At 43.5% G+C, this 27,926-nt stretch overlaps 1 protein-coding gene across 1 annotated transcript in view; it reads left to right on the forward strand.

Moving 5' to 3' along the window:
- The window catches only part of VPS45 (vacuolar protein sorting 45 homolog), an 87,713-nt gene extending 61,296 nt beyond the window's left edge, over positions 1 to 26,417 (forward strand). Inside the window, exon 15 of the mRNA XM_058660190.1 lies at positions 26,196 to 26,417. Within this exon, the coding sequence (XP_058516173.1) occupies positions 26,196 to 26,283 (88 nt within the window). The 3' untranslated portion in view covers positions 26,284 to 26,417. The remainder of the gene's footprint in view (positions 1 to 26,195) is intronic.
- Positions 26,418 to 27,926: the final 1,509 nt, after the last annotated feature.

Below are 27,926 nucleotides of genomic sequence, written 5' to 3' on the forward strand. Positions count from 1 at the left end.
ATTTAAGGTAGATTTACAGAGAGGAGAGACATAAAAAGAGCTTCCATCTGCTAATTCAGTCCTCAAATAACCATGATATCTGGAACTGAACCCATTCTAAGCCAGGAGCCAGGACCTTCTCCAGGTCTCCCACATGGGTGCAATCCCAAGGCTTTGGGCCATCCTCCACTACCTTCCCAGGAAATAAGCAAGAGCTGGATGGGAAGTGGAGCAGCCAGAACACAATCCAGTGCCCATACAGGATCCCAGCACTTGGAGGTAGAGCTCCAAAGCCAGGAGCCTGGAGCTTCCCCCAGGCCTCCCATGCAGGTACAGGGTCCCAAGGTTTTGGGCCATCCTCCACTGCCTTCCCAAGCCACAATCAGGGAGCTACATGGGAAATAGAGCAGCCAGGACACAAACCAGTGCGCACATAGGATCCCAGCTCATGCAAGGCAAGGACTTTAACTACTAGGCCACCAACCTGGGCCCCAAGGTCTGATTTTCAATTTTCTTCTTTAAGGCAGAGAACCTGCCCTGAGAAAGCATGTGGGTAATGCATTTAGGAGTGACCTGAAGACATCCCAGTGGCTGCCGTAAGCTCTGAGTCTGGTGTGTCTCTGGGTATATAGGCTGTCACCTGCTGTCTCAGTGTTTCCCCTTAGTAGGGAGTTCATTTCTCTCCCCTTACTACTTCCCTCTTCATTTCTCTCACTAGTCAGATTAGCTTAATATATCCTCAATTAGGAGCGGAAATGTCAAATTCCAATTTCTAGGCACTATATATGACATGCATTGTTGCTATAGCACCACAGGTATTTTCACCAACATCTATATGGAGCAGTTAAAAGTCATATTGCCCTAGTTATTAGTTTAGAATAGGTAAATATTTATTAAACAAATGAGAACAGCAGAAAGCCAATGGCTAATTCACTTAAATATTTACTGAGCATTTAAATATTTCCGTGAGTAAAATGAAAACCCCAACCCTTGTGAAATTTGACTCATAATGCAAGGGAGACAGAAATTAATAATAAACTTAATGAGTAAGTAAATTTTATATAAAATGAGAAGATGTTAAATGCAATGAGGAGAAAATGTGAAGCAGGGAGATTCATAGCACTTGGGGAATGAGATTCATCACACTGCTCAGTCTGGTGTCAAGAGAGTCATTAAGAGATTTGTGGGTCAGCATTGTGGCAGAGCAGGTTAAACCACCAAGAAGGGCACCTGCATTCTATATGCAAGTGCTAGTTTGAGTCCCAGCAGCTCAGTGCTTCTGATGCAGATTCCTGCTAAGATGGTCCACGTACCTGGGTTCCTATCACCCACATGAGAAACTAGATGAGCTCCTGGCTGTTGGCTTCAGCCTGGCCCAGACCTGGCTATTGTGGATACTTGGGGACTGATCCAGCAGGTGGGAAGGTATTTGTCTGTCTACCTCTCTCTCCCCACCCACTTTTTACCTCTCTTCCCACCTTCCTCCCCTTCCCCCTTCACCATGCCTTTCAAATAATTTTTTAAAGGAGATTTGTGCAAAGACTTGAAAAAAGAGGGATGTGAGCCAAGTAGATGCATAAGCAAAGCATCCCAGATACAGCCAGATCTGTGTGGTAAGGCAGGCTCTTACGCTGTGAAGGAGCCTCAGGAGGGTGATCCACCCCGGTGGAGTGAACAATAGGAACAGGAAAAAGCTGCAGTCAGAGAGATATCTGGGCGCTGACAACGCAGGAACTTAGAGTGGGTTGCGAGGATTGGATTTTCACTATGCATTAAAGAACTTTGTAGGGTTGGGTTTTAAAAAATAGTCTTATTGAAATATAAGTCACGCACTATACCTTTCACTCATTTAAAGTATGCAGTTCATGGGTTTTCAGTATATCTATATATTCTGCCATCAATTTTAGAACATTTTCTTATTTTAAATTTATTTTTGTTGGAAAGGCAGATCAGATTTATAGAGAGAAGGAGATACAGAGAAAGATCTTCCATCTGCTGGTTCACTCTGCAAGTTGCCACAACAACCAGAGCTGAGCTATTCTGAAGCCAGGAGCCTCCTCCAAGTCTCCCACATGGGTGCAGGGTCCCAAGGCTTTGGCCATCCTCTGCTGCTTTCCCAGGCCACAAGCAGGGAGCTTGATGGGAAGTAGAGCAGCTATGGAATGAACCGATATCCATATGGGATCCTGGCACTTACTAGATGAGGATTTAGCCACTGAGCTACCATTGAGGCCCTAGAACATTTTACAACTGATCTTAGCCTAAAGGCCAAGAAGTGATCCTAGAACATTTTTGTCATCTCAGAAACATTGACCTTCTCAGCCTTAAGCAATTATTAATCTGATTTCTGTCCAGAAAGTTTCCTGTTCTGGCCGTTTTATCTAATGAAGTCCTCTAGCATGTAGGTTTCTGTGACTGGATTCTTTCCCTCACCCATGTTTTTAAGGTTTATCCATATTGTGGAAGACATGAGTACTTCATTCCTTTCTGTATCTAAATAATAGATCATGGCATGCATGTACCATTTTTGTTACCTATTTGTCAGCTGATTAGCATTTGAGGTATTTCCATCTTTTGGCTAGTACGGCTATTATAAATCTCAAATATGGCTAACAGAAGTGTAAATTGATATAACAGAATTTACACTGTAATTTTTCAATGAATAAATGTGACGTTATGTATTCAAAGGTATAATACTGTAAACATATATATATAAGTTTTCGCGTATGTTGTAGTATTTTAAACAGAATCATGTTTGACTGTCAAAAGTTAAGTATATTAAAAGAATTATCCACCAGAAGGAACATTGGTTGATTTTAAAAATGCAAGTTCTTGTGTGTATTTAAGTAAACTATAACCATTACTTATTCACCTGCAATAAACTGAGCCAATATCCTAGTTGTGTTTCTGAAGCATGCGATCCTACCTTGCAAATAAAGGAGCAGCTTAGGTTGGGTTTTGAGCTGACCGACCTTATCACTTCACAAGTCAATCAATATTAAAGAGTCTCCACTGGCAGCAACTGACACTTTCAGTTAGCTATGTGAGCCCAGGGCCAAGAACCTGATCCATATAGGTGGAATTGTTCTGCTATTAGAATAAAATGCCTGTCTTCATGGCATCAGTGAATAGATGAGACAACAGGGCCTGCTCACCTGAGCTCTGCCTGAGCCCTACTCTTTGATACCATTGGTTCAGTACTTTGTCAGACTCTGCGCAGAGGGCAGGAGAGATCCTGCTAGTGGGGACTCCACATTAACAGTCCCCTCGCTGCCAGGTGCCCCTTCACATCAGTAACCATTACTCTGGAGCACTACTGGGTTCAGTTAAGTTCTCATTAGTCATAAACCTGAAAAATAATTCATTATCCCACTTTCCATTTGTTTTCCCTATAACCAGCAAAGACAATGTTAACCGATTAAAAAAAAAAAAAAAAGGAGGTGGGGAGGGAGGGATACTGAACCACCAAGTAATCCATGCCCATTTTAAGATTTAAAAAAATAGGGACTGACATGGTGGTCCAATGGCTAAGTCCTTGCTTTGCAAGCGCCAGGATCTCATATGGGAGCCGGTTCATGTTCCAACTGCCCCATTTCCTATCCAGCTCCCTGCTTGTGGCCTGGGAAAGCAGCAGAGGGTGGCCCATGGCCATGGGACCTTGCACTACACGAGAGACTTGGAAGAAACTCTTGGCTCCTTGTTTTGGGTGGGCTCAGCTCTGGCCATTGTAGCCACTTGGGGAGTGAACCTGCAGACGGAAGGTCTTTTCTGTCTCTCCACTCCATAAATCTGCTTTCCAATAAAAATAAATAAATCTTTTTTAAGTAAAAATAATAGTAATAATATTAATGAAAAATAGAGGGCCAGCATGGTGGCTTAGTGAGCTAATCAGTTTTCTGCCTGCCCTGCTAACATACCATATGGGCATTGGTTCAAGTCCTGGCTGCTCTACTTCTGATCTACCTTCCTGCTAATGGCCTGGGAAAGCAGTAGAGGATGGCCAAAGGCATTTGGCCCCTGCATACACATGGAAGACCAGATAAAGCTCCTGACCCCTGGCTTCAGACGGACTCAGCTCTGGCCATTACAGCTGTTTGGGGAGTGAACTAGCAGATAGGAGATCTCTTTGTCTTTCCCTCTCTCTTTCTCTGTAACTTTGACTTTCAAGTAAAATAACTAAATCTTTTATAAAATAGAAAGTATTACTGATACTGCAGCTCAGAGCTAACCACTATTAATATTTTCACTTATTTCTTTTAAATATTTTTCTCTAGAGAAATGCTTTTAAGTTTTGTGATTTTTTTTTTTTTGCGTAATTAGGCTCATAGAAATCAAAATTTTGTAGATTGGTGTTTTTTTCTAAGATTTATTTCTTTTTATCTGGAAGCCAGAGTTACAGAGAGAATGTCTATGTACTCACACCCCAAAGGCCATAATGGCTGGAGCTGAACCAATCTGAAGCCAGAAACTTCCTCCATGTTCTCCACATGGTTTGAGGCCCAAGGACTTGAACCATCCTCCACTGCTTTCTAGGCCATAGGCAGGGAGCTGGATGGAAAGTGGAGCAGCCACAACATGAACCCATGTGAGATGTTAGCACTTGCTGGTAGATGAACCTGTTATGTCACCATGCCAACCCTGTAGATATTTGCTTATTTATTTATTTAGATATATTTATCTTCATTGGAAGACAGATTTGCAAAGAGAAGGAAAGACAGAGAGAAAGATCTTCCATCTCCTGGTTCATTCCTCAAATGGTCTCAAGAGCTGAAGCTCTAAAGGCCAGGAGCCGGAAACTTGCTGCAGTACCGCATGTGGGTGCAGGGACCCAAGGCTTTGGGCCGTCCTCCACTGTCTTCCCAAGCCACAAGCAGGGAGCTGGATGGGAAGAGGAGCAGCCAGGACAGAACCAGAGCCCATATGGGATGCCGGTGCTGCAAGGCAGAGGATTAGCCAATTGAGCCATTGTGTTGTGTCAGCCCCAGTATTTTTTATTCATATTGAATCATTTTCCTGGGTTGCTAAAAATTATTTAAAATAATCTTAATGAGTATATAATTTCAATTTTGGGTATGTATCTTCATTTAATCATTTAGACTATTGGGCTTTTTGAATAAACAATAGTAGCCATAATGTTACAATAAACATCTTTATGTGAGCAAACTCTTATCCTTGTTTCCGATTATTTCCTGAAGATTAATGTGCAGTGAGGCAGTCTTAAGAATTGCTAGTACAAGTGTCAATTGGTATAATTCCTGTGGAAACCAGTTTGGCATTATATAGTCAAAGCTAGGGTATTGGCTTCATGACTCTTGTTAAGTTAGTGTCTTGATTTTATTTAAATTGAAACTTTTTTTTAAAGATTTACTTATTAATTTGAAGGATAGAATTTGAGAGAGAGAGGTAAGTGCATCCATCTGCTGGTTCATTCCTCCAAATGGGCACAAGAGCTGGGGTCAGACCCCAGCCAAGCCAGGAGCCTGAAACCCCACTGGGTCATCTTCTGCTGCTTTCCCCAGACACATACGCAGGAAGCTAGATCCAAAGCAGCACAGGAGAACCCAAACCAGCACTCTCTGTCAGCGGCAGCTTAACCCCGTTCACTATGCCAGAACGACATTCCTGTTTCTCGATTCTTAAGAAGGTCTTGTTCAGAGGGTGGGAATGTGCTGCATCTTGATTGAAGAGGTGCTTATATGACTATACGTTTGTCAAAGTTCTCACATAGCCTTAAAATTGGTGAATTTTATTATATGTGAATTATATCAATAAAAACAGAACACCAAGATATCAGGCTGAGGCAGTAGATAAATAAAAAATAATTTAAAAATGAATGGTTTGCTCACTATGTAATCCACTGCTATTTAATACCATGTCTCAGATGCAGTTGATACCAGCCAGTGTGATTAGTTACACACTTCGAGAAACATTTATCTGTTGAAATTCCAAAAGGGAATTATAATGATGTTAAGAACAAACTAAAACTTACATGGCACTTGCTATTACATAGTATACGTGTGTACTACTTTATACCCGTGCAGTCCAGTTAGGAAGCCTCTAGCCACCGGTAACTGTTAAACACTTGACATCTGCCTAGTCTAATACGAGATGTGCTGCAAAGTGCAAAATTCCTTACCAAATTTTAAAGAGTTGTTCCAAAATAATACCTCACTTATGTTTTTGAGAAGTTGATTATGTACTTAAATGATATTATTTGGGATATATGACTGTGATAAAATATCCTGCTGTAATTAATATCACTTGTTTAACTTTTTAATGTGACTAGTTAGAACATTTTTAATTATTCATACAGTTCACACTTATGACATGTGCTGCTTTACCCATTTAACTTTGTTTAATTTTTGTAGTACCCTTATTAGGCAGATACTTGCATTATCCCTACTTTTCAGATGAGGAAATGGAGGATATTTAAAAAGTTTAAGTACTTTGCCCAAAGTCATAAAGCTAGCAACTGGTAAAGCTGGCACTGAACACAGTCTGTGTCTAGTCTGAACATATAGGCATTCAGCTGGAATAATGCTTTGGGGAGGTTTATCTAGCTAAGATTTCGTTAAAATCTTTTCTTACAAATGGTACTTATAAGGTAAGAAAAATATGGGGTTTTTTTATTTTCTTATGGAAATATATGTTTTTACCAAATGGACAACATGGAAAATTTCATGCCTATTATACAATGTTGTAAACTGAAGCAGGGCTACAAATAGTATAAAAGTAAGGAATCATTAAATTTAGTCTGAAGATTTTTGTCATTCAAAAGTGATTAAGAATGAAGCTTAAGAAAGAGATTCTCTTTGAATAAAAATTAGTGACTTGGTGTGGGAATTTGGTGCAGCAGGTGAAACATCCCTTGGGATGCCTGCATCCCACACACAGGCATGGGAGTTCAAGCCCTGGTTTCTCCTGGCTCTGCCTCAATTCCGGCTTCCTGCTGGACACCCTAGGAGTTTGCAGGTGATAGCTCAAATACTTGGGTTCCTGCCAGCCATGTGAGAGACTCTAATTGAGTTCCTAACTCATGGCTTTCAACTAAATAAATTGTAAATGATTCACTTAGGGTAGCTGTTATTTTCCTGTATTCCTCTCCTGAAATGATGCCTAAGTGTTGATAACAACTGACAGAGCCAGTAACACCCACTGTTACTCAGGCCACAGTTGACATCTTGAATTGAACTGGCTGATTCATGTTCTCAACAGGTACTTTGTAGATGTCTACCTAAACAAGTAACACTAGAAACTTAGACCGTCTCCTGTAACTGCAAGTGGGCTCAATCTCTGAATTATTTACAGAAAAATTAGGATACTATGACAGAATGTGCATTTCAAAGGAAGGGAAAATCAGAGGGCACTCTGCTTCCTCTATGGGCATTCCAAGATCAGTTTTGAGACTGTTGGAACTGTCACCTTCTTTGTGGAGATTTTCTTTGGGGGTTTGTTCTCCTCCTGTAACCATTGTATTGACACCACAGCAGGAGCCAGGCTGGAGTGTATCATCTGTCACTGACAGGGAATATATTGAGGGCTTGCACTGTATGTGGTTCTCTGCACGATGATAGAAGGCTAAAGACATGTTGTATATTTGCAAGATCTCAATGTCCATATAATGACATATAATGAATAACTTTTTAAAAAGCTGAATTTAACTCAGGATTCAATTTTAAGTGTTCTCTGTGACATACTTTTAAAAGTTTATCTATCGGGGGCCCAGCGGCGTGGCCTAGCAGCTAAAGTCCTCGCCTTGAAAGCCCCGGGATCCCACATAGGCGCCGGTTCTAGTCCCGGCAGCTCCACTTCCCATCCAGCTCCCTGCTTGTGGCCTGGGAAAGCAGTCGAGGACGGCCCAAAGCCTAGGAACCCTGCACCTGCATGGGAGACTTGGAGGAGGTTCCTGGTTCCCGGCATCGGATCGGCGTAGCACCGACCATTGCGGCTCACTTGTGGAGTGAATCATTGGATGGAAGATCTTCCTCTCTGTCTCTTCTCCTCTCTGTACATCCGACTTTGTAATAAAAATAAATAAATCTTTAAAAAAAAGTTTATATATCTATGTATCTTTCTGTCTGTCTGAGAGGCAGAGATAGTGAGAGACAGGGAGAGCTGTCATCCAGTGGCTCCTTCCACAAAGACCCAGAACAGCCAGGTCACCGGTAGCCAGAGGCCATGCAGGTCTCTTGCGTGGTGGGGGAGCTCAGTGGCTGGAGCCCTCACTGACGCCTCGCAGGCTACAGAAAGGGAAGCTGGTGTCAGAGGCTGGATCCAGGTACTGAGCCAGGGATTCCAGGATAGGACATGAACACCTTACCCAGCATCCTAACCGCCAGGCTAACACCTGCCTCAGAAACAGCCTTTTATTACAGTACCAATAATGATACAACAAAGCAAAAAAGAACACATCCGTACTGCCACCAGCCAGCTACAGCGAGTGTTGTCAGCAACCAGGTGTGAAGCCTTTCAGACCTTGGCTGGGAATGTATGTACACGGGTTTTTGAATAAAGAGAAATATACTGTGCATGTGATGTCAACAAAAATATACTTATGACCATTTTTCAGGACTGAATCACTTTCTATTACTTGTGTCACCATTTATTTAACCAGTCCTCAGTTTTTTATTCATTCTGCAAATATTTTGGGGGCATCTGTTATACTTCAGGAGTTGTCTTGAGGCTGGACATACAGAGGTTTATGAAACAAATATTGTTTTGATATTAATTATTTATAATTTTCACTCAAACAATATCATATTAAATGTCATTTTATTTACTTCTTATACACTTGTCCAGTTGTCCACTTGCTATAATAATCAAACATAAGCTAAATGCTACACAGACTTCATTACATATACCATCTCATTAGTCTCATGAGGTAGGAGTTCCGTGGTCCCAATTTTCAGATGCAGGAACTGGCACTGTTATGGGATACTGACCTTTCAGACAGTGGCTTAACCCACTGCACCATAACACTGGTCCAAAAGTATAAACTTAAAAAAAAAAAGATTTATTTGCTTGTTTGAAAGACAGAGGGAGATAAAGAGAAGCAGATCTGCCATTTGTTAGTTCACTTCTCAAATGGAGGCAATGGCCAGGCCTGGGCCAGACAGAAGACAGGAGCCTAGAGTTTGTCCAGGTCTCTCATGAGGGTGCAGGGGACCAAGGACTTGAGCCATCTTCTGCTGCTTTGCCAGGCCACTAGCACGGAACTGGATGGGAAGTGGAGTAGCTAAATCTCAAACTAATGCCCATATAGGATACTGATATTGCAGGTGGTGGCTTTACCTGCTATGCCACACCATTTGCCATGTGTATAAAATTCTTAAGAACATGAATTACTAAATCGCCAGCCAGAAATGTTTTATTATACCTTTACAGTATATAAACATGATTTTCATATCTTTACCCCATGATTTTGCTAATAGTAAAGTTAGCTGCTGTAAATTCTTAAAACAAATATAAAAAATAACAATTCATATGGGAAAGATGGGTTTAAAAGCAACTTATTTCTAAAGTCCTCGCCTTGAAAGCCCCGGGATCCCATGTGGGCGCCAGTTCTAATCCCGGCTGCTCCACTTCCCATCCAGCTCCCTGCTTGTGGCCTGGGAAAGCAGTTGAGGACAGCCCAAACCTTTGGAACACTGCACCCGCGTGGGAGACCCGGAAGAGGTTCCTGGTTCCCAGCATCGTATCGGTGCGCACCGGCCATTGCGGCTCACTTGGGGGGTGAAACATCGGATGGAGGATCTTCCTCTCTGTCTCTCTTCCTCTCTGTATATCCGGCTTTCCAATAATAATAATAAAAATCTTTAAAAAAAAAAAGCAGCTTATTTCAACCCAGATGCAGAAAATGAGGAGAAATAGATTAACAGTATAAAGTTTAAAGAGACTAAAGTAAGGAGACAAGTCAGAAAGGTAGATGCTGCAGGGCAGTTATTAACGTGGATTTCCTACACACTGAAAGCATAATATAGCACTATATACCTTCTAGTGCCAGACTCCGGGCGCTTAGGAGGCACTGGTCTTTTTTCTTCTTCCTAAAAATGCATTGACTTTTATTGGAAAGGCGGATGTACAGAGAGGAGGAGAGAGAGAGAGGAAGATTTTGCATCTGATGATTCACACCCCAAGCAGCCACAATAGCTGGTGCTGTGCCTATCTGAAGTCAGGAGCCAAGAACTTTTTCCAGGTCTCCCATGCAGGTGCAGGGTCCCAAGGCTTTGGACAGACCTCAGCTGCTTTCCCAAGCCACAAGCAGGGAGTTGGATGGGAAGCAGGGTTGCTGGGATACAAATGACGTCCATATGGGATCCTGGTGTTCAAGGCGAGGACTTTAGCCGCTAGGCCACCAGGCCAGGCCCAGGAGGCACTGGTCTTACACTGGCTCCGTGACAACCCCTCGCACAAATGCTCCACCCAATCCCCATTTTTCTCTTGCTTAAGATATTTTGAATTAATTTCTTTTTCCTGTTGCCAGAATGTTGAGTTATGGCTAAATGTAACTACAAAATAAATGTGCCTTTGCCTCACAAGTATGTGAAATATTCCTTTTTTGAAATATGTAAGATTCAACACAATAATTTTATATTTGTTTCAGTATTTTTTATTTTCTATGATATGGTATTGTAGGTATAGGGATTTCCCCTTCCAACTGCCCTTCCTCACTCCTCATTCTTCCCCCCGCCCCCACTGTTTAACCCTATATTATTACAATAGTATAGTCCTTCATCAACAATCACAAGTCCAACATTCTGCAGTTTAAGCACAACATGGAGCTACAGACATAGGCAATGGTAGAAATATTGTATCATATTTCAATATGATTTCAGTATCATATTGTCAAGGTATATTTGACAGTTTCATTGGGAGTCCTTCATTTATTCAAGAGTAGGGATGCATACTGCAATGGATCTTCACTTCCCAGTACGCTAGTCTCCATTATAATAGTTCATCTCTAAGAATATATATGTATATACATGTTTACCTATATGTCTATTTGTTTTGTGTTTTGCATGAATACTGCCTTTATATCAGAGAGAACATATATTGTCCTTTTGAGATTGGCTTATGTCACTGAGCATAATAGTCTCCAGTTGGAACCTTTTTGTTACAAAAGGTAGAATTTCGTTCTTTTTAATGGATTAGTACTCCATAGAGTAAATGTAGCAGTTTCTTTATCCATTCCTCTTTGGATGGGCATCTGGGTTTATCTATGTCTTCACTACTGTAGATTGTGCTGCTGTAAATATAGGATTGCAGGTCACTTTCTCATATGTAGATTTCATTTCCTTTGGATATATTCCCAGAAGTAGGATAGCTGGATCTTATAGTAGGTCAATTTCCAGTTGTCTGAACATTCTCCATACTGACTTTCACAGTGGCTGCACTGGCCTACACTTCCACCAACAATGGAGTAGGGTACCTTTTTTCCCATATTCGTGTCAGCAGATGTTAGTAGATTTCCAAATGTCGGCCAATCTTACTGAAGATATATGGAACCACAATGTGATTTTTGTTTGCATTTCTCTAATAGCTAGGGATCCTGAGCATTTTTTCATGTCTGTTTGCCATTTGAATTTGTTATTTTGAAAAATGCGCACTCAATTCCTTCACCCATTTCTTAGCAGGGTATTTGTTTTGCTGTCACTGAGTGTCTGAGGTTCTTTGTATATCCTGGATATTAGTCCCCTGTCTGTTGTGTAGAGTGCAAAGATTTTCTCCCATTCTGTTGGTTGTTTCTTCACTTTGTTGATCCTTTTCTTTCTGTGCAGAAACTCGTAGTTTGATGTAGTCCATTTGTTATTTTGGCTTTGATTACTTGTGTTTTGCTGATTTTCTAAGTCTACAGATGCCTATGTATTGTACAGTGATTCCTGTATTTTCCTCTGAAAATCTGTTGAGTAGATTAATAAAAAGTGCAAAACGGAGGGAAAGGCTCTAAGATGCCAACTATGTATAATAAGATAAAAGTGACCCACTTTACTTCTGTACTTCAGTGTCTACATTTCTATGTGTCTTATGACTAGAAAAATACTGAAATGTTCTATTAGGTTGTCGATGCTTCTGTTTGATGCTAATAAGATTGTTTACATAGAACAGTGCTAGCTGATAATTCTCAGCCGTAGCCCTGAGTCATCATTCCTCTGCCGAACTGTATACCTGCCCCAAATGAACGATGCATCCTTTGGAGGAGCTGGTAGGTATTCTTGCAGTGAAACTATCATTGACCTTTTGACCTTAAATAAAACTTGCTTATAAAGCGCCTTTTGATCCCATTTGGTCTTATAAGACCCAGGATAGCACAGCAATTAAGAACATGCATGTTGGGCCGGGAGCAATGCATCAATTAGCTAATCCTCCGCCTATAAGCACCATACATGTGCTGACTTGTGTCCCAGCTGCTTCACCTCCCTTCCAGCTCCCTGCTTGTGGCCTGAGAAAGCAGTAGAGGATGGCCCAAAGCCTTGGGATGCTACACACGCATGGGAGACCAGGAAGAAGCTCCTGACTCCTGGCTTCAGATCAGCTCAGCTGCACACATTGGAGTGAATCAATAGATGCAAGATTTTCTTTCTGTCTCTCTTCTCTATAGATCTGCCCTTCCAATAAAAACAAATCTTGAGAAGAGAGAGAGAGCATGTACATTTTCGTGTCCTGCTGCCCAATCTAAATCCTGTAGTGCTACCCCATATCCATTTGTATGACCTTAGGAAAATTACTTCACTTTGTAGTGCCTCCGCTTTTGCAATAGTAAAACAGAGGTACCTACCAGCACCTCCAGATCATTGCTCCTGTATCTGGATGATATAGTACAAGGAGTCTTCAATAAGTCCAGGGAAAGTAGTATTATGGGGTGGGGGGAAACACTATGAGTGGATCTCACACATCTTTGTGCCAAAATGAACCTTTAGCCCCTTTTCCACAAAGTACCTGTATATTTGTAAAATGCTTTAAGGAGATCCGACACAGGGCAAGCATGCACTAGAGGTTGCTTGCCACTACCACTGTCGTTATTGTGTCTGGAGGAGATAGATTTTCTGTTAGATCATTTGATTTTTCATGATGACTACATGGCTGATCAGGGTGTGAAGGATCAAGGGTTAGGGATAAAAGGGTGAAATCATTATTTCAAAATTTGCTACTTCTTCTTGTTTCTGGGGGAAGGGAAAAGATAAAGGGGGAAGCCAAACCGGGAGCAATGCATCAATTAGCTAATCCTCTGCCTATAAGCACCATACATGTGCTGACTTGTGTCCCAGCTGCTTCCCAAATGTCCAGGACCCAGGAATGGGAAAGTGCCACCCAGGGTCCTGGTGTGTGCATGTTCCAAGGGATGATGCAGGCCTCCAAATGTCCACTGGCTGACATGGTCAGCCTCAAGTCTCTGTTCATCCAGATTTTTGTTGTTATCGTTTGCCTGGGGTAGTTGTCCCATTTATTTTGATCTCCTTCTTCTGCCTTGGTATCAAATGGGCTGTCGTCTTCTCCAGATGCATCAGAGTCTGCATCCACTGCTCTGCCTTGTTCACTGAGAAGGACTTATTCTTGCAGGCACATCTACAGAGAGGCGATACGGAAAGATCTTCCATCCACTGCTTCACTCCCCAAGTAACCACAATGGCCAGAACTAAACTGAGTTGATCCAAAGTCAGGAGCCAGGAGATTCTTCCAGGTCTCCTGTGCAGGTGCAGGGTCCCAAGGCTTTGAGCCATTCTCTATTGCTTTCCCAAGCCACAAGCAGGAAGCTGGATGTAAGTGGAGCAGCCAAGATACGAACCGGTGCCCAAATGGGATCCCGGTGCATACAAGGTGAGGATTTAGCAGTGCCACGCCCAGGAGATAGATTTTTAAACTTTGATATTCATCACCACCACCACCTCTGAGTAACATGCTTTGAAAACCCTTTCTTGTAACATATTTCAAGAATAGGATTATATTAGCACCCCAAGTGGGAATATAGTGAAGCAGTGATAAAATTACTGTGAAGGTGGTGCACAGGCCAAGTGCTCACACCTGGGAGAATTGTGAACAGTTCCATTTCCATTTGGACTCACTTAAAATGCACACACACCCCACCAGGACCCAGAGATAGTACCTCGGTAATCAAGAGACCTGCAGACAGTCATCAGCAACCATAGTTGTTACCATTGGCTCTTTGGGGACTTTGCTGCTTGTGTTTTTTCAAATAGCAGCCACCACTGTGCTCCTGTGGTCGTGGTTGCTGTGACCCCTCTGCGGTCTTGAGCTTTCTCAGTGGTGTGAAAGTGCATTTGTAGCTCCTTTTATTCTCAAACGATGACCTCCTTCCAGATCTTTGTATAACTGATCTCACAGGCTGTCCTGTTCCTGAGAAGTTCATCTTTTCCCTTGTGACTTCAAGGGCAAGTTCTTCCTTTTTCTTCATGATACTGCAGTGAACGATACATGTACAAAGCCAGATCCCACAGAATTTCATGGTTTCATTTTTTTTGTCCTGTTTCTTTTCATTGGGAGTTAAAATAGGGCCAATAGCTCTAGTTTGTTTCTTTGTTTTATTTGCTGTGTTGGTTTTTTTTTTTCCCTAAGTCAGGTATCGAGGTCCCTTTAACAGCCAACTAATACGTCGTTCATGGCAGTGTGTCATAGGGAAAGCAGCTTCAGTGAGCAGGTTGTAATCAGAACATATTTTAGATCATCTTAATCCAGTGTCTTCAAAGCTCCATTCTACTTTTTTAACTTGTGGAGATACTGGGGGTCAGTGCAATGGCTCAACAGGGTAATGCTCCACCTTCAAGCGCCAACATCCCATATGGACACCAGTTCATGTCCCAGCTGCTCCACTTCCCATCCAGCTCCCTGCTTATCAAAGCAATACAGGCTAATCCAGGTCCTTGGGATCCTGCACCCATGTGGCAGACCAGAAGCAGTTTCTGGCTCCTAGCTTCAGATTAGCTCAGCTCCAGCCCATTTTAGCCAAATGGAAAGTAAACCAGCAGAAAAAAAGAATTTTCTCTCTTTTTCTGTATAAATCTACCTTTCCAATAAAAATAAATAAATCTTTAGGAGAAATTGGGGAGCTACTAATGGCATTTCATTTTGAAAGAGAGTCCTGTGGCCAGTTCAATGAGGAAAACCCCACATGTCTCACTTGGAAAGTCATGGCTCACATTAGCATACTAGCTGTCCACTATAATGGATACTCTTGATTCCTTCACCTAATCCAAGGACTAAGAAATAACCATAACAAATCCATCCAGGTGTTCCTCTGGAAATAAATTCCTCAAGCCAACATTGTGATGCAGCAAATGGAGCAGCTGCCTACAGAGCCGACATCCCACATGGGCAGATCCCAGCTGCTCCGCTTCCCATCCAGCTCCCTGCTAGTGGCCTGGGAGGGCAGTGGAGGACGATCCAAGTGCTTGGGCCCCTGCACCCACGTGAGAAACCTGGACGGAGTTCTTGGCTCCTGTCTGGCCCAATCTACCTGTCGTAGCCATTTGGAGAATGGACTAATGAGTGGAAGTTTTCTCTCTTTCTCTCTGTTCCTCTCTCTCTCTTTCTTTCTACTTCTTTCTCTAACTGCTTCTCAAAAATTTTTTTTTTAATTTTAAATTTTTTCTATCTTCCATCTGTAGTTCACTCCACAGGTGTTCCCAGCAGATGAAACTGAACTGATCCGGACCCAACAGCTTCTTTCTGGGTCTCCCACGTGGGTGCAGGGTCCCAAAGCTTTGGGACGTCCTTCACTGCTTTCTCAGGCCACAAGCAGGGAGCTGGAAGGGAAATGAAGTGGCTAAAACATATACTGGCACCCATAAGGGATGCTGGTACCACAGGCTGAGGCTTAGCCTACTGCACCATGGCACCGGCCTCCACAGTTCTAGTGTTAGTGAGAAACAGTTTGTGAGGTCTAGAGGAACAGTCCTGAAAATAAGTGAAGTTGTTTTTAGACTTTGAACTTTCAGAGTTTTAGTTTGGCTGTTTGGGGATCTTCTTTCTACTCAGTTGTGATTGATTTGAATGTGGCATGATGCAAAGGGACTTAAGAAAGTTCATGGAAAAACAGAGTTAAAACCTAAGTGCTGGGCTGACATTGTGGTGTGACAGGTAAAGCCTCCACCTGCAATTATAGGCCTCCTGTATGTTTCTGATGCATGCCCCTCTGCTCTGTCCCTCACCATACTGGTGTAACTCTGACATCCAAATAAATAAATAAGTTTTTAAAAGGAACCTTTTTTGAAATTTTTAAGTACAATTTAAAGAAAGAAATATATCCTTCATTTCTCCACATATGTCAATGCCTGCCTAAATTTTGTATTTAATTCTGTTGCTTTGACTGGGGGAAGATTGTATTTATTCTTTAGTTTGGCTTCTTTGGAGCTTTATAAAAATGTTACACTTTTCACTAAATGTTTTCCAGTGATTCATCTGTAATGTTGTAGGTAACCTTGTTCCCTTACTCTGCAATACTACAGCGTGTGGCTGTGTGATGTGGCTGTGTGAACGTGTCAGTTTGCTTCTCTCTCCAGCTGCCCAGAGACATTGGAGAGTTTCTGTGGTGTGTGTTAACATTGCTCCTTGCTAGGAACACAGGAAACGTTAGCCAAGAACATTAAAAGGGCATTAGGATTACATTGATTGGGAGCACATTTGAGACAGAGAAGAAAACACAAAGATAAATAAAATGTCCCTATCACCAGTGATCCTGTGGTCCAGTGAGGAATACAAACAAATCAACCTTTCTCAAATTAGGACATGATGAGTCTCGGGACACATAAGTACAGAATCAGTGAGATATCTTTTGGAGTGTCCATTTTTTTTTTAATCTGGGGTAATGTATAGCGGTAGAACAAAATAATTAAAGACTTTAAAAATATTTATGGGACACCATGTAAACTGTAACATTGTTCAAACAGTACCAGAAGTCAAAACAAGATATAAGCTGATGCACCATTCTGATCCATGCCCCTGGGACCAATGAATGTGTTCTATTCTGCTATTGGATTCAAAGATATCAAAGATTTAGTATGTGTTAATGAGATACATTTAAGTAAAATGTTTCCTAAATCAAAATACTCCTGACAGGAAGAAAATGGTGTTTGAGCCAGACCTTGTAGGGCCAGCGGGTTTCCAGAGGAGAGAGGAGTGGTCAGGGCCAAAGGGGCAGCACCGCCACACACCGGAGGAGGAGGAGGGGGTCTGTGCGGCACCGTGACCAGGACTGAAAAGGCTGCCACAGTTAAGTGTCTGTCCTCAAGGAGCAGGAGAATTCCGTGTGGAAGGTTTCTCACATGCGCAGATAACCCAGAACTCTACCAAACAAGAGCATGGGAAATACATAGTATGTGTGTGAGGGGGGGGGGACCTGAATGGATTCAAACATCTTTTTACCAAAGAAAAATTTTTTTGACCTAGGAGGTCCTTTATTCCAGCAGGGAAAGGACAGGGCCAGAGGCAGAGGGAGAGAGAGAAAGCAAGGGGAACGTGTCCTGCTGTGGTGGCAGGAGGGGGCTGCAGTGGAACAGGAAGCGGGCAAGATGAAGGAGAACTGGTGAGAGCCAAGCGGGGCAAGGGGCGGCACACAAGGAAGAAGAAGTCTAATATGATTCTGACCACATATTTTCTTTTACCAAAAGTTCCATTTTCCAGGAACTTTTTGAAGTCTCATTGTAGATGTTACTTTCCAGCCATTTTTTAAAAAATCTTGTTCCTGATAAAATTTCCATTGGGGGCGGGGGTGGGTGGCACAGTAGTTTAGGAGCTAAAGTCCTCACCTTGCATACACCGGGATCCCATGTGGGCACCAGTTCTAATCCCAGCAGCCCCACTTCCCATCCAGCTCCCTGCTTTTGGCCTGGGAAAGCAGTCCAGGACGGCCCAAAGCCTTGGGACCCTGGCACCTGCCTAGGAGATCCAGAGGAGGCTTCCGGCTCCTGGCTTTGGATCGGCTCAGCTCCTGGATATTGTAGTCACTTGGGGAGTGAATCAATGGACGGAAGATCTTCTTCTCTCTCTTCCTCTCTCTCTATATATATGACTTCATGATAAAAAATATATAAAGCTTTAAAATTTTTCTATGGGAGGCCCGGTGCAATAGCATTGTGGTTAGAGTCTTCGCCTTGCACGCACCGGGATCCCATATGGTCGCTGGTTCTAATCCCAGCAGCTCTGCTTGTGGCCTGGGAAAGCAGCTGAGGACAGCCCAAATTCTTGGGGCTCTGCAACCACATGGGAGACCCGTGGCTCCTAGCTGCGGATTGGCGTAGCTCCAGTTGTTGTACTCACTTGGGGAGTGAACCATCGGACAGAAGATCTTCCTCTCTATCTCTCCTCCTCTCTGTATATCTGCATTTCCAATAAAAATAAATAAATCTTTTTTAAAAAAAAATTTCCATGGGGTATTTAGGGAACATACTGTAGGTGGCATTGAAGTTGAGATCCTAACTTCTTTGAAAAATATGGGTTTGACTCATGCGTTCAACAGCAAACACTAAATTCAGCCTCTGAGGATGTACATCTGGAGGAGATTATAATCCAGCTGTATATGGGCTGACAGGAGAAGTTCTTAGGAGAACTGTCGCAGCTCCCACTGAGCCGTTGCCCTCTGCCTCCTGACCTGCCTTGCGCTGCCTCCTCTTCCTGGTTTCCACTCTGCTGGGTTGCTCACAGAAGCCTAGGCACATGCCACTGTTCTCCCCCATCTTTTTTTTTTTTTAAGATTTTTTTATTATTATTGGAAAGGCAGATACACAGAGAGGAGGAGAGACAGAGAGGAAGATCTTCCATCTGCTGTTTCACTCCCCAGGTAGTTGCAACAGCTAGAGCTAGAGCCAGGAGCCAGGAGCTTCTTCTGGGTCTCACATGGGTACAGGGTCACAAGGCCTTGGAGCATCCTCGACTGCTTTCCCAGGCCACAAGCAGGTATCTGGATGGGAAGTGGGGCGGCTAGGATTAGAACCTGCAACCATATGGGACCCCGGTGTGTGCAAGGCGAGGACTTTAGCTGCTAGGCTACTGCGCCAGGCCCTCCCATCTCTATTTAAAAGTCCTTCCTTAACTCCTTTTCTCTTTCCAGGTTCTATCCCATTTCCCTGTTCTCTTTTATAGCAGTTCTCTACAGAACTAATTGTTCTCCGTCTCCAGCTGTCCCTCTGCTGTATTCTCGTAACCCCAGAGAGTCTGCTGGACCACTCCCTGAGGACTACACTTCCATCACTCCTCAGAATCGTGCTGGCCATGGTCCCCAGGGCCCTCCTTAAGGGCCTTGCTTGAGCTCTCCTGTCTCATGTCATACTATCTACCATCTTCTTCACTTAGGCCACAGCAGCCTCCTTTTTGTTTCTCAAATATGCCAAACCATTGTCCCTTGGCACTCAGTGAATGGGCTTCAAAACGTTTAGGGCGGTGGGGAGCGCAATGGCTCAATGGCTAAATACTCGCCTTGCAAGTGCCGGGATCCCATTTAGATGCAGGTTCATTTCCCGGCTGCCGCACTTCTCATCCAACTCCCTGCTTATCTGGGAAAGCAGTGGAGGATGGCCTAAAGTTTTGGGAGCCTGCTCCCACATGGGGAGACCTGGAGGAGACTCCTGGCTCCTGGCTTCAGATCATCAGCTGCAGACATCGCAGCCACTTAAGGAGTGAGCCAGCAGATGGAAAAACTGTCTCTCTTCTCTATAAATACTATCTGTCTTTCCAGTAAAAATAATCTGTTAAAAAAAAGTTAATAGGGGATAACCATTTGACCACACTGGTTAAAACTCATCTTGAAAAAAATAATATTTGAATTAAAAATAATAAATAAAATTAAATTTAAAAAGAAAAGACTCACCTTGGTACACAGACAGCCCAGGTTGGAGTACCTGGCTCAGATACTGACTCCACTCCCTAGTTCAGGTGTCTGCTGATCTGTATCCTGAGAGGTGCTTCAGGCACTTGAGTCCCTCCCATCCGTATGGGAGACCAGACTGGCTCCTGCCTTCAGCTGGCCTAGCCTTGACCACTGAGGGCATTTGGGGAGTAAACCAACAAATCGAAGACCTCTTTCTCTGTATCTGTATATCTCTATGTCTCTTTTAAGTAAAGTGTTTTAAAATTCCTGGAGAAATACAATTAAAAGATAAGGTTTGGGGTACTGAAAAACCCTTGAAATACATACTACAGGTTTTTTCATATTTACATTTTTTTTAAGATTTATTTATTTTTATTGGAAAGTCAGATATACAAAGAGGAGGAGAGACAGAGAGGAAGATCTTCCATCTGTTGGTTCACTCCCCAAGTGGCCACAACAGCTGGAGCTGAGCCTATCCAAAGCCAGGAGCCCGCGTCCTCCTCTGGATCTCCACACAGGTGCAGGGTCCCAAGGCTTTGGGCTGTCCTCTGCTGCTTTCCTTGGCCATTAGCAGGGAACTGAATGGGAAGTGTGGCTGCCAGGATTAGAGCCCATATGGGATCCTTGAGCGTACAAGGCAAGAACTTCAGCCGCTAGGCCACCAGGCCAGGCCCTCTACTGTACATTTTATATCGACTTCTTTTTTATTTTATTTGTTTGGAAGAGTTACAGAGAGTGAAAGGGGAAGAGACTGGGAAAGAGATGTCTTCCATCTGCTAGCTTACTTCCTAAGTGGCCACAGCAGCTGGGACTGGGCCAGGCTAAAGCCAGACACCACAAGCTTCTTCCAGGTCTCCCATATGGGTGCAGGGGCCCAAGTACCTGGGACCATCCTCTGCTGCTTTCCCAGGTGCATTAGCAGGGAGCTGGATAGTAGGTGTTGTAGCTGGAACTTGAGCTAGCACCCAAATGAAATGCTGATACTTCAGGCAGTAACTTAACCTTCATGCCACAGCATGAAGCCATCGATCAGCTTCCTGAAGACACCCACTTTGTTCATGCATTCAGGTCTTGGTTCCAATTTCAGTGTATCAGTGAGGCCTCTATCTACGCACCCTATTCTATTCTATTCTATTCTATTCTATTCTATTCTATTCTATTCTATTCTATACTGTGTATTTATTTATTTGAAAGTCAGAGTTACAGAGAAAGTGAGAGAGAGATCTTTCCTTTGCTGCTTCACTTTCCATATGTTCACAGTGGCCAGGCCAAGCCAAGTCTCTACCAAAAACCTGGATCTTTATCCAGATCTCGCACATAAATACCTGAGTCACTCTCTGCCTGGACCAAAAGCAGGGAGCTGGAACAGGGGTGGAGCAATCAGGACATGAACTGGCACCCCTATGGGATGCCTGCACCACCAGCAGTAACTTCTCTCAGAACACCAGCCCTGATCACTACATTCTAAATCTCACACACCACTGCCTTCTCCATTTCCCCTTCTTTCATCTTGCTTGTTTTTCTTCCTTTGCATTGTTTTCATCTGATGTACTCCAGAGAGCCAGGGCAGCAGTGCTGGTGTTGGGAGTGCATATACTGAAGCCAAGCTGCCTGCAGTTACTGAGGCCCAGCTCTGTCGCTCCCCACAGAAGAGCTCGATGTCCTTGGGCCTCGATGGCTTTGTCTATCTCACTGGGACAGTATCTTGCAAGGAGTAAGTGGTATTTGCTTATCATGATGATGGTTACTATTCTTTTCCCTGCTGATCGATTCTTCCCCCCCCCCCATGAGGACATAGTTATTTTGCTTGGTTTTATCACTGCGTTCACTTCTTTGAGAACAGTGCTAAGACATAGTTGCTCAATAAATGTTTATCATCCAGGTTGTTTTTCCTGGAAGGAGCGACGGGGCGGGGAGTCAGAGAGACTTGGCTGATGTGTACTACTTAAACCTTTTACAAAGGATGTGTTTGTACATCACTCAGGAAACTTCTCCACTTGTATAGAAAACAGACATGGAACCAAATAAATTGAAAGACTGCATCAGAATATCTACAAGCTATAGAGGAACCGATATGTCACTGCATAGGGCAGACAGTGTGGTTAAGAGCAGCTTCCTGGAAGAGTGATAATATAAGCATTAGTTTTAACTAGACCCCAGCATCCGTCCATGCAGTGTGGGAGAGAGGAGCAGAGAGCGTGTGCAAAAGCAAAGGGGCTGTAAAGAGTGTGAGCGCCAGGGTAGGGAGACTCCTCGGTGTTGAGAGCTATGAGAAATTCCATCCTGTCCTCCCCATGCACTCCCATCCTCTGGCAATTCCAGCTATGTGTTTGGCTGCAATTAGAAGCTTATTGCTCTATTAAAGCAAATATCATGGGCTTTTCCTCATTATTTTCCTGAAAGTCTTTTTCTGTTTTCCTGCTCCCCACATGTTCCATTTATTTTTCTCATTATGTGACTTTATAGCTTAGATTCATTTAGTGTCTTTGATGTAAGAAACCCAGTTGTAATTTCTATCTGGAGTACAGTGAAAAATAAAAAATATATCTTTGATTTAAATCTACTTACAGTAGTACTTCAAAAAGTATATGGAAATGGAATTCTATGATAAATTTGTGTATAAAAAAAGAAGTTGAGATCTACTCTTTGTTTTTTTTTTTCAAATGTTTATCTGGTTGGGTTTTATTTTTGCTTCTGGGGGAGCAGAGAGAGAACTTCCCTCCACTGATTCATTCCCCCAAATGTTTGGCAACCAAGGCTGGGCCAGGTACAAGCCAAAAGCCCAAAATTCAATCTGGGTCTCCCACGTGGGACACATAGACCCACCTTCATGGCTCTCAGGTGCCTTAGCAGGAGCCTGCATGGGAAACAAAGGAGCTAAGACTCAAACAGGCACTCTGGGCTAGCATGCAGACTTCCCAAGCAGCAGCTTCACTTGCTGCAACACAACTCCCTCCCCAGCTTCTGTATCTCTCCTCTCTCTCTCCTCTCTCTCTCTCTCTCTCTCTTTCTCTCTCTCTCTCTCTCTCACACACACACACACACACACACACACACACACACGTTTCATTTTGTTATGATATATAGTTTTGTTTAAGGGCAGAGTTGTTTAGCTGAATTGCCTCCATTTAAAGCAGTCCTGTAAATGTTGATCTCCCTTACCAAAGGTTTAAAGGTAAAGAAACAGGGGACCTGTTTTTGGCACAGGGGTTAAGTCCCCACTTGGGATGCCTGCCTCTCATTTTGAAGTGCCTGGTTCTAGTCCTGGCTCCGCTTCCCACCCAGCTTCCTGCTGATGTGTATGTATCCTGACCCGTGATGGCTCAAGCACTTGGGTCCCTGCCGCCCAAGTGGGAGATCTAGATGGGCCTCAACTTGGCCCAACCCCAGCTCGTGGGGGTGTTGGGAGAAATTAACTAACTCACTCACTGTCTCTTTCTCTGGATGTTTCAAATAAAATGAAAATAACAAAGTGAATAAACTTACTTCTCACTGTATGTCTCAAGACTTTGGAGGTAGATGTTTTAAAATCAGGGTTGGGGTTCTGCTTTCTGCCACTCACCTTCTTTTTCTGCAGACTTGGGGAAGCACCCGGATGCCAGTACAGTCTGAGAAAAGCAGCAGTGTTCATGTGCTCTGTTAGGTCCTGGTGTCATTCCTGTTTATATCACGCTTCTTTCTGAGCCGTGGCTGTGTACTGTCTCTGACAGCCTCTCAAGGTGGGACTCACAGCAGGTGTTTGATAGTTCAGTGCCTAGTCCATCACGGTTGCTCAGTAAACATTTGTTAAGTTGAACTGAATTGAATAGAATTGGATTATAGTACCACAGAGGGAATTTTTTGAGTCTTCTTTTTAAATGAGGTTGATTGAAAACAAATCTAGAAAAGGATAATTCTTTTTTTAGTCTAAATTTGGGGTACAGCTACCAATATGTTCATTGCCCATAATTTTTAAGCATTCTGTGCAATGACTCATCAAAGTCTCCAAATAGATGCTTTTTTTTTTTAAGTTACAATGGCCTTAGGAAACAAAATTAGGCTTGGCCAATATAAATAGTGTTTTCTGTTTTCAGTTGATATACAGAGGAGGAACTTTAAGTGTAATTTTAGGGAAGTTTTTTTTCTTCCTTTGTAGCGGAGTTGCAAATGAAACACACATCACCTGATGAGTTTCTGCAGGACTTCCCAGCACATTTGTTCCATTCTTACTAAAACTTACTAATCACTTAAAAAAAATTATTTATTTTCGTTGGAAAGGGAGATTTACTGACAGAGAACAGAAAAATTATCCATTCGCTGGTTCACTCCCCCAAATGGCCATAACAGCCTGAGCTGAGCTGATCCAAAGCCGGGGGATAGGAGCTTCTACCAGGTCTCCATGTGGGTGCAGAGGCCCAAGACTTGGGCCGTCCTCTTTACTTGCCCAGGCACATAAGCAGGGAGCTGGATCAGAAGCGAAACAGCCAGGACTTACACCAGTACTCATTTGATGCCAGCACTGCAGGAGAAAACCTGATACACCACGGTGCTAACTGATCACTTTCTGTAATGCATTTGTTTGCTTGCTTGTTTTTATTTTGTATTATCTTTTTTTTTTTTAAAGGATTTATTTATCCTGGGCCTAGTGTGGTAGCCTAGTGGCTAAAATCCTCTCCCTGCATGCCTACAATTCCATATAGGCACCAGTTTGTATCATGGCTGCACCACTCCTGGCTTTGGATCGGCTCAGCTCCAGCCGTTGCAGCTACTTGGGAAATGAACCAGCTAATGGAAGATCTTTCTTTCTGTCTCTCCTTTTCTCTGTAAATCTGACTTTCCAATAAAAATAATTTTTTAAAAAAAGAGCTAGTGTTAAAAAAAATTTAATCTTTATTGGAAAGGCAGATCCACAGAGAGGAGGAAAGAGAAAGAGAAAGATCTTCTGTCCACTGATTCTCTCCCAAAGTGGCTGCAACAGCTGAAGCTAAGCCAATCTGAAGCCAGAAATCAGGAACTTCTTCCAGGTCTCCCACGCGGTTGCAGGGTCCCAAGGCTCTGGGCCGTCCTCTACTGCTTTCCCAGGCCACAAGCAAGGAGCGCTGGATGGGAAGTGGGGTAGCCAGGATATGAACCAGTACCCATATGGGATACCAGCACGTGCAAGATTAGGACTTAACCACTGAGGCATCACACCAGGTCCTGTATTATATTTAAGGGGTGGGGGAAAGCAATGCTGGGGCCGGCAGAGAAGCTCAATGGGCTAATCATCTAGCTGCAGGTTTCAGAATCCTATACGGGCACCAGTTCTAGTACTAGCAGCTCCAATTCCAATCTAGCTCCCTGTTTATGGCCTAGAAAAGCTGTCTAGGACAGCCCAAAGTCTTGGGACCCTATATCCACGTGGGAGACCTGAAAGAAATTCCTGGCTCCTGGCTTCTGGATTTGGATAACTCAGCTCTGGCTGTTGACACCATCAGAGAGTGAACAACTGGTGGAAGATCTCTCTGTCTCTCTCACAACCTCTACTGCTGTCTGTAAATCTGCCTTTCAAATAAAAATAAATTTATTTTTTTAAAAAAGAAGGAAAAGTAAGTGGGGGACAGCCTTCTGGAGTAGATGGTACGGCCACAGCCTGTGATGCTGGCATCCCATAGGAGTGCTGCAGTTCCCCTGTACGCCACTGCAATCCAGTTCCCTGCTAAACCTGCCTCGGGCAATAGGAAGGATGGTGCAATTGCTTGGGTCCCTGCCACCCACGTGGGAGACCGAGGTACAGTTCTAGGCTTCTGGCTCCCACCTGGCTCAGCCGCAATCATTGTGGCCATTTGGGAAGTGAAAACAGCAGATGGAAGATCTCTTTTTTCTCTCTGTCTCTTTATCATTCTGCTTTCAAACAAATAAGTAAATTAAAAAAAAAAAATCTGATGCCACTTTGTAGCCTGGATAAAGAAGAAACTGGAGGAATAATGCAAGTTCTGAACCAGTTTCAGGAGCACAGATAAGAGGACTTAGATAATGGGGTCCTGAGACAATAGAAGGCCTTACATTAGAAATTATGGATTCTAGGCTGGGTGCAATGTCCTGGTGACTGAATCCTTGCCTTGAGAGGAAGAAAGGGAGGGAGGAAAATCTGGGTTCCTAACTAGATATTTCACATGTGAACTGTTTCTATTAACAGATCTTACAAGTCTAATCCTAAAACACACAGTGAGGGCCCTGGCAAAGAGCACAAAGGGACTGTCCTTCCACTGTGGCTGCCCTTGGTGCGCAAGCGAAGGTGTGGTCCTACACTGTGAGAGCTGCCCAGCTCTCCTCCCGTGCCACTGCACCTGCTGCATTCTCACCTAGTTAGATGTCCTCAGCAAGAGAGTCTGTTCTTGGTCATACTATCGTTTTAAGTAACCTCAAATCTGCTTATCAGTTTCCTAGAGGAAGTTGTGGCTTCTGGAATGCACAGCCGAAGCAAGGAGAGCTCACAAGTCACCTCGAGGTCAGCCAGCAGAAGATGAACCGGACGGAGAGGCGGGGAGAACCGCACCACTTCCCGACTTGCCTCCCACTGCAGGCTCTCCCCACCCAGCAGAGGTGTTGCGGGATGGGGAGTGGAGAGCTGTGGATCATGGGCCTGTTGTAGCCCCTCCCCAGGCAGGCCGCAGGTTCCCCACTGTCGGCACAGAGGCTGAAACCCTCCCTGATCAGCTGAGAAGAAGTTGGAGCCCAGTCCAACCCACTTTCTCATGATTTCCTTTTCAGACAACTGTGTTATCTACATACTGGTGAACTCGGTTCTGGTGAACTCGGTTCTGATGAACTCGGTTCTAATGAACTCGGTTGGGATCTTCCTTGAGAAAAGGGGTATCAGAACCTGGAGGGGCGTAAAAAGTCACTGGGGGCTGCAGATGCCTCTCTCGTTGGTCCCCTCCCTCCTCCTGGACCCTCTGTGCTGTTTCGTTTCTGAAAACTCACCAGGTGTCTTCAGGAAGCCATCCAAACATTCCTACATTGTTTTCTGTGGCATTGAAAAACCATGTATGACAATAAAAATCCATTTTGTGAGAAGGTGTGATTTGATTTTATGTCATTGAAATTAATTTATGGGATTTAATGAGGTGGGGCATGAGCTGGCTTTTAAACCAAGCATAATGAAGGCACTTACCCCTGCCTGAGGGAGATTTAAAGTATGTGAAGACAAATAAGATCTGATAGCATTCACCCTCTTGAAAGCAGCAGAGATTGATGGTGTCATTAATGCCAATAAATTAAGACACCTTCAAATCCTCACGGCTGTGGCCAGCAACGCTAGCCTCCCATGTGAACACAAGTTCCAGTCCCAGCTGCTCCTCTTCCTATTCAGCACCCTGCTAACGTGCTTAGGAAAGCAGCAGAAGATGGCCCAAGTGTTTGAACCACTGTCACCCATGTGGGAGACCTAGATGGAATTCCTATCTTCTGGCTTGACCTGGCCCAGCCCCAGTCATTGTGGTCATTTGAAGAGTGAACCACAGCATAAAAGATCCTCCCTCCCTTCTTTCCTCTCTGCCTTTCAAATAAATAAATCTTAAAAAAAAACACCCTGGTTTTCTGTAGGGGTGTGTGTGTTTCAGTATTACCAATATGTCTACTGTTAGACAGCCCAGAGTCAGCTCATATGTATGACTTTGGGATATTACCCTGTAGCTCAGGCTCTTCATCTAGAAAATGAACGTAATAATACAAAGGTATTTAAAAGAAATTCCTGAAAAATTAAATTAAACCGTGTTTATCTTGATGCCAAAAAAATTGAAATCATGCATTCTTCTACATTGTGTACAGTAACCACTCAATAAAGTCTAATAATTGTAGTAAGAGTGACTCCTGTCTCCAAGTTAAGAATCATTATGCAAGGTGACTAGACTCCTGGAAGCCCTCCCCCTGCACAGACAAGGGGAGGCTAACAGGTCCCTTCCCCATTTTCTCCCAGTCCTCAGCTCTGGTGCCATTACATGCATACCTGACACCCTAAGGCTTCTGCCCCATTATAGCTAAGATCTAAGTCCTTGTGGTTATTATCCTTTTAATTTTTTTATTTACTTCAAAGAAAGAGAGAGATCTTCTGTCTGCTGGCTCATTCCCTAAATGGCCATAATAACCAGGTCTGGGCCCTAGGAGCTTG

Source organism: Ochotona princeps, chromosome 2, assembly GCF_030435755.1.
Source record: "Ochotona princeps isolate mOchPri1 chromosome 2, mOchPri1.hap1, whole genome shotgun sequence".
Lineage (NCBI taxonomy): Eukaryota > Metazoa > Chordata > Mammalia > Lagomorpha > Ochotonidae > Ochotona > Ochotona princeps.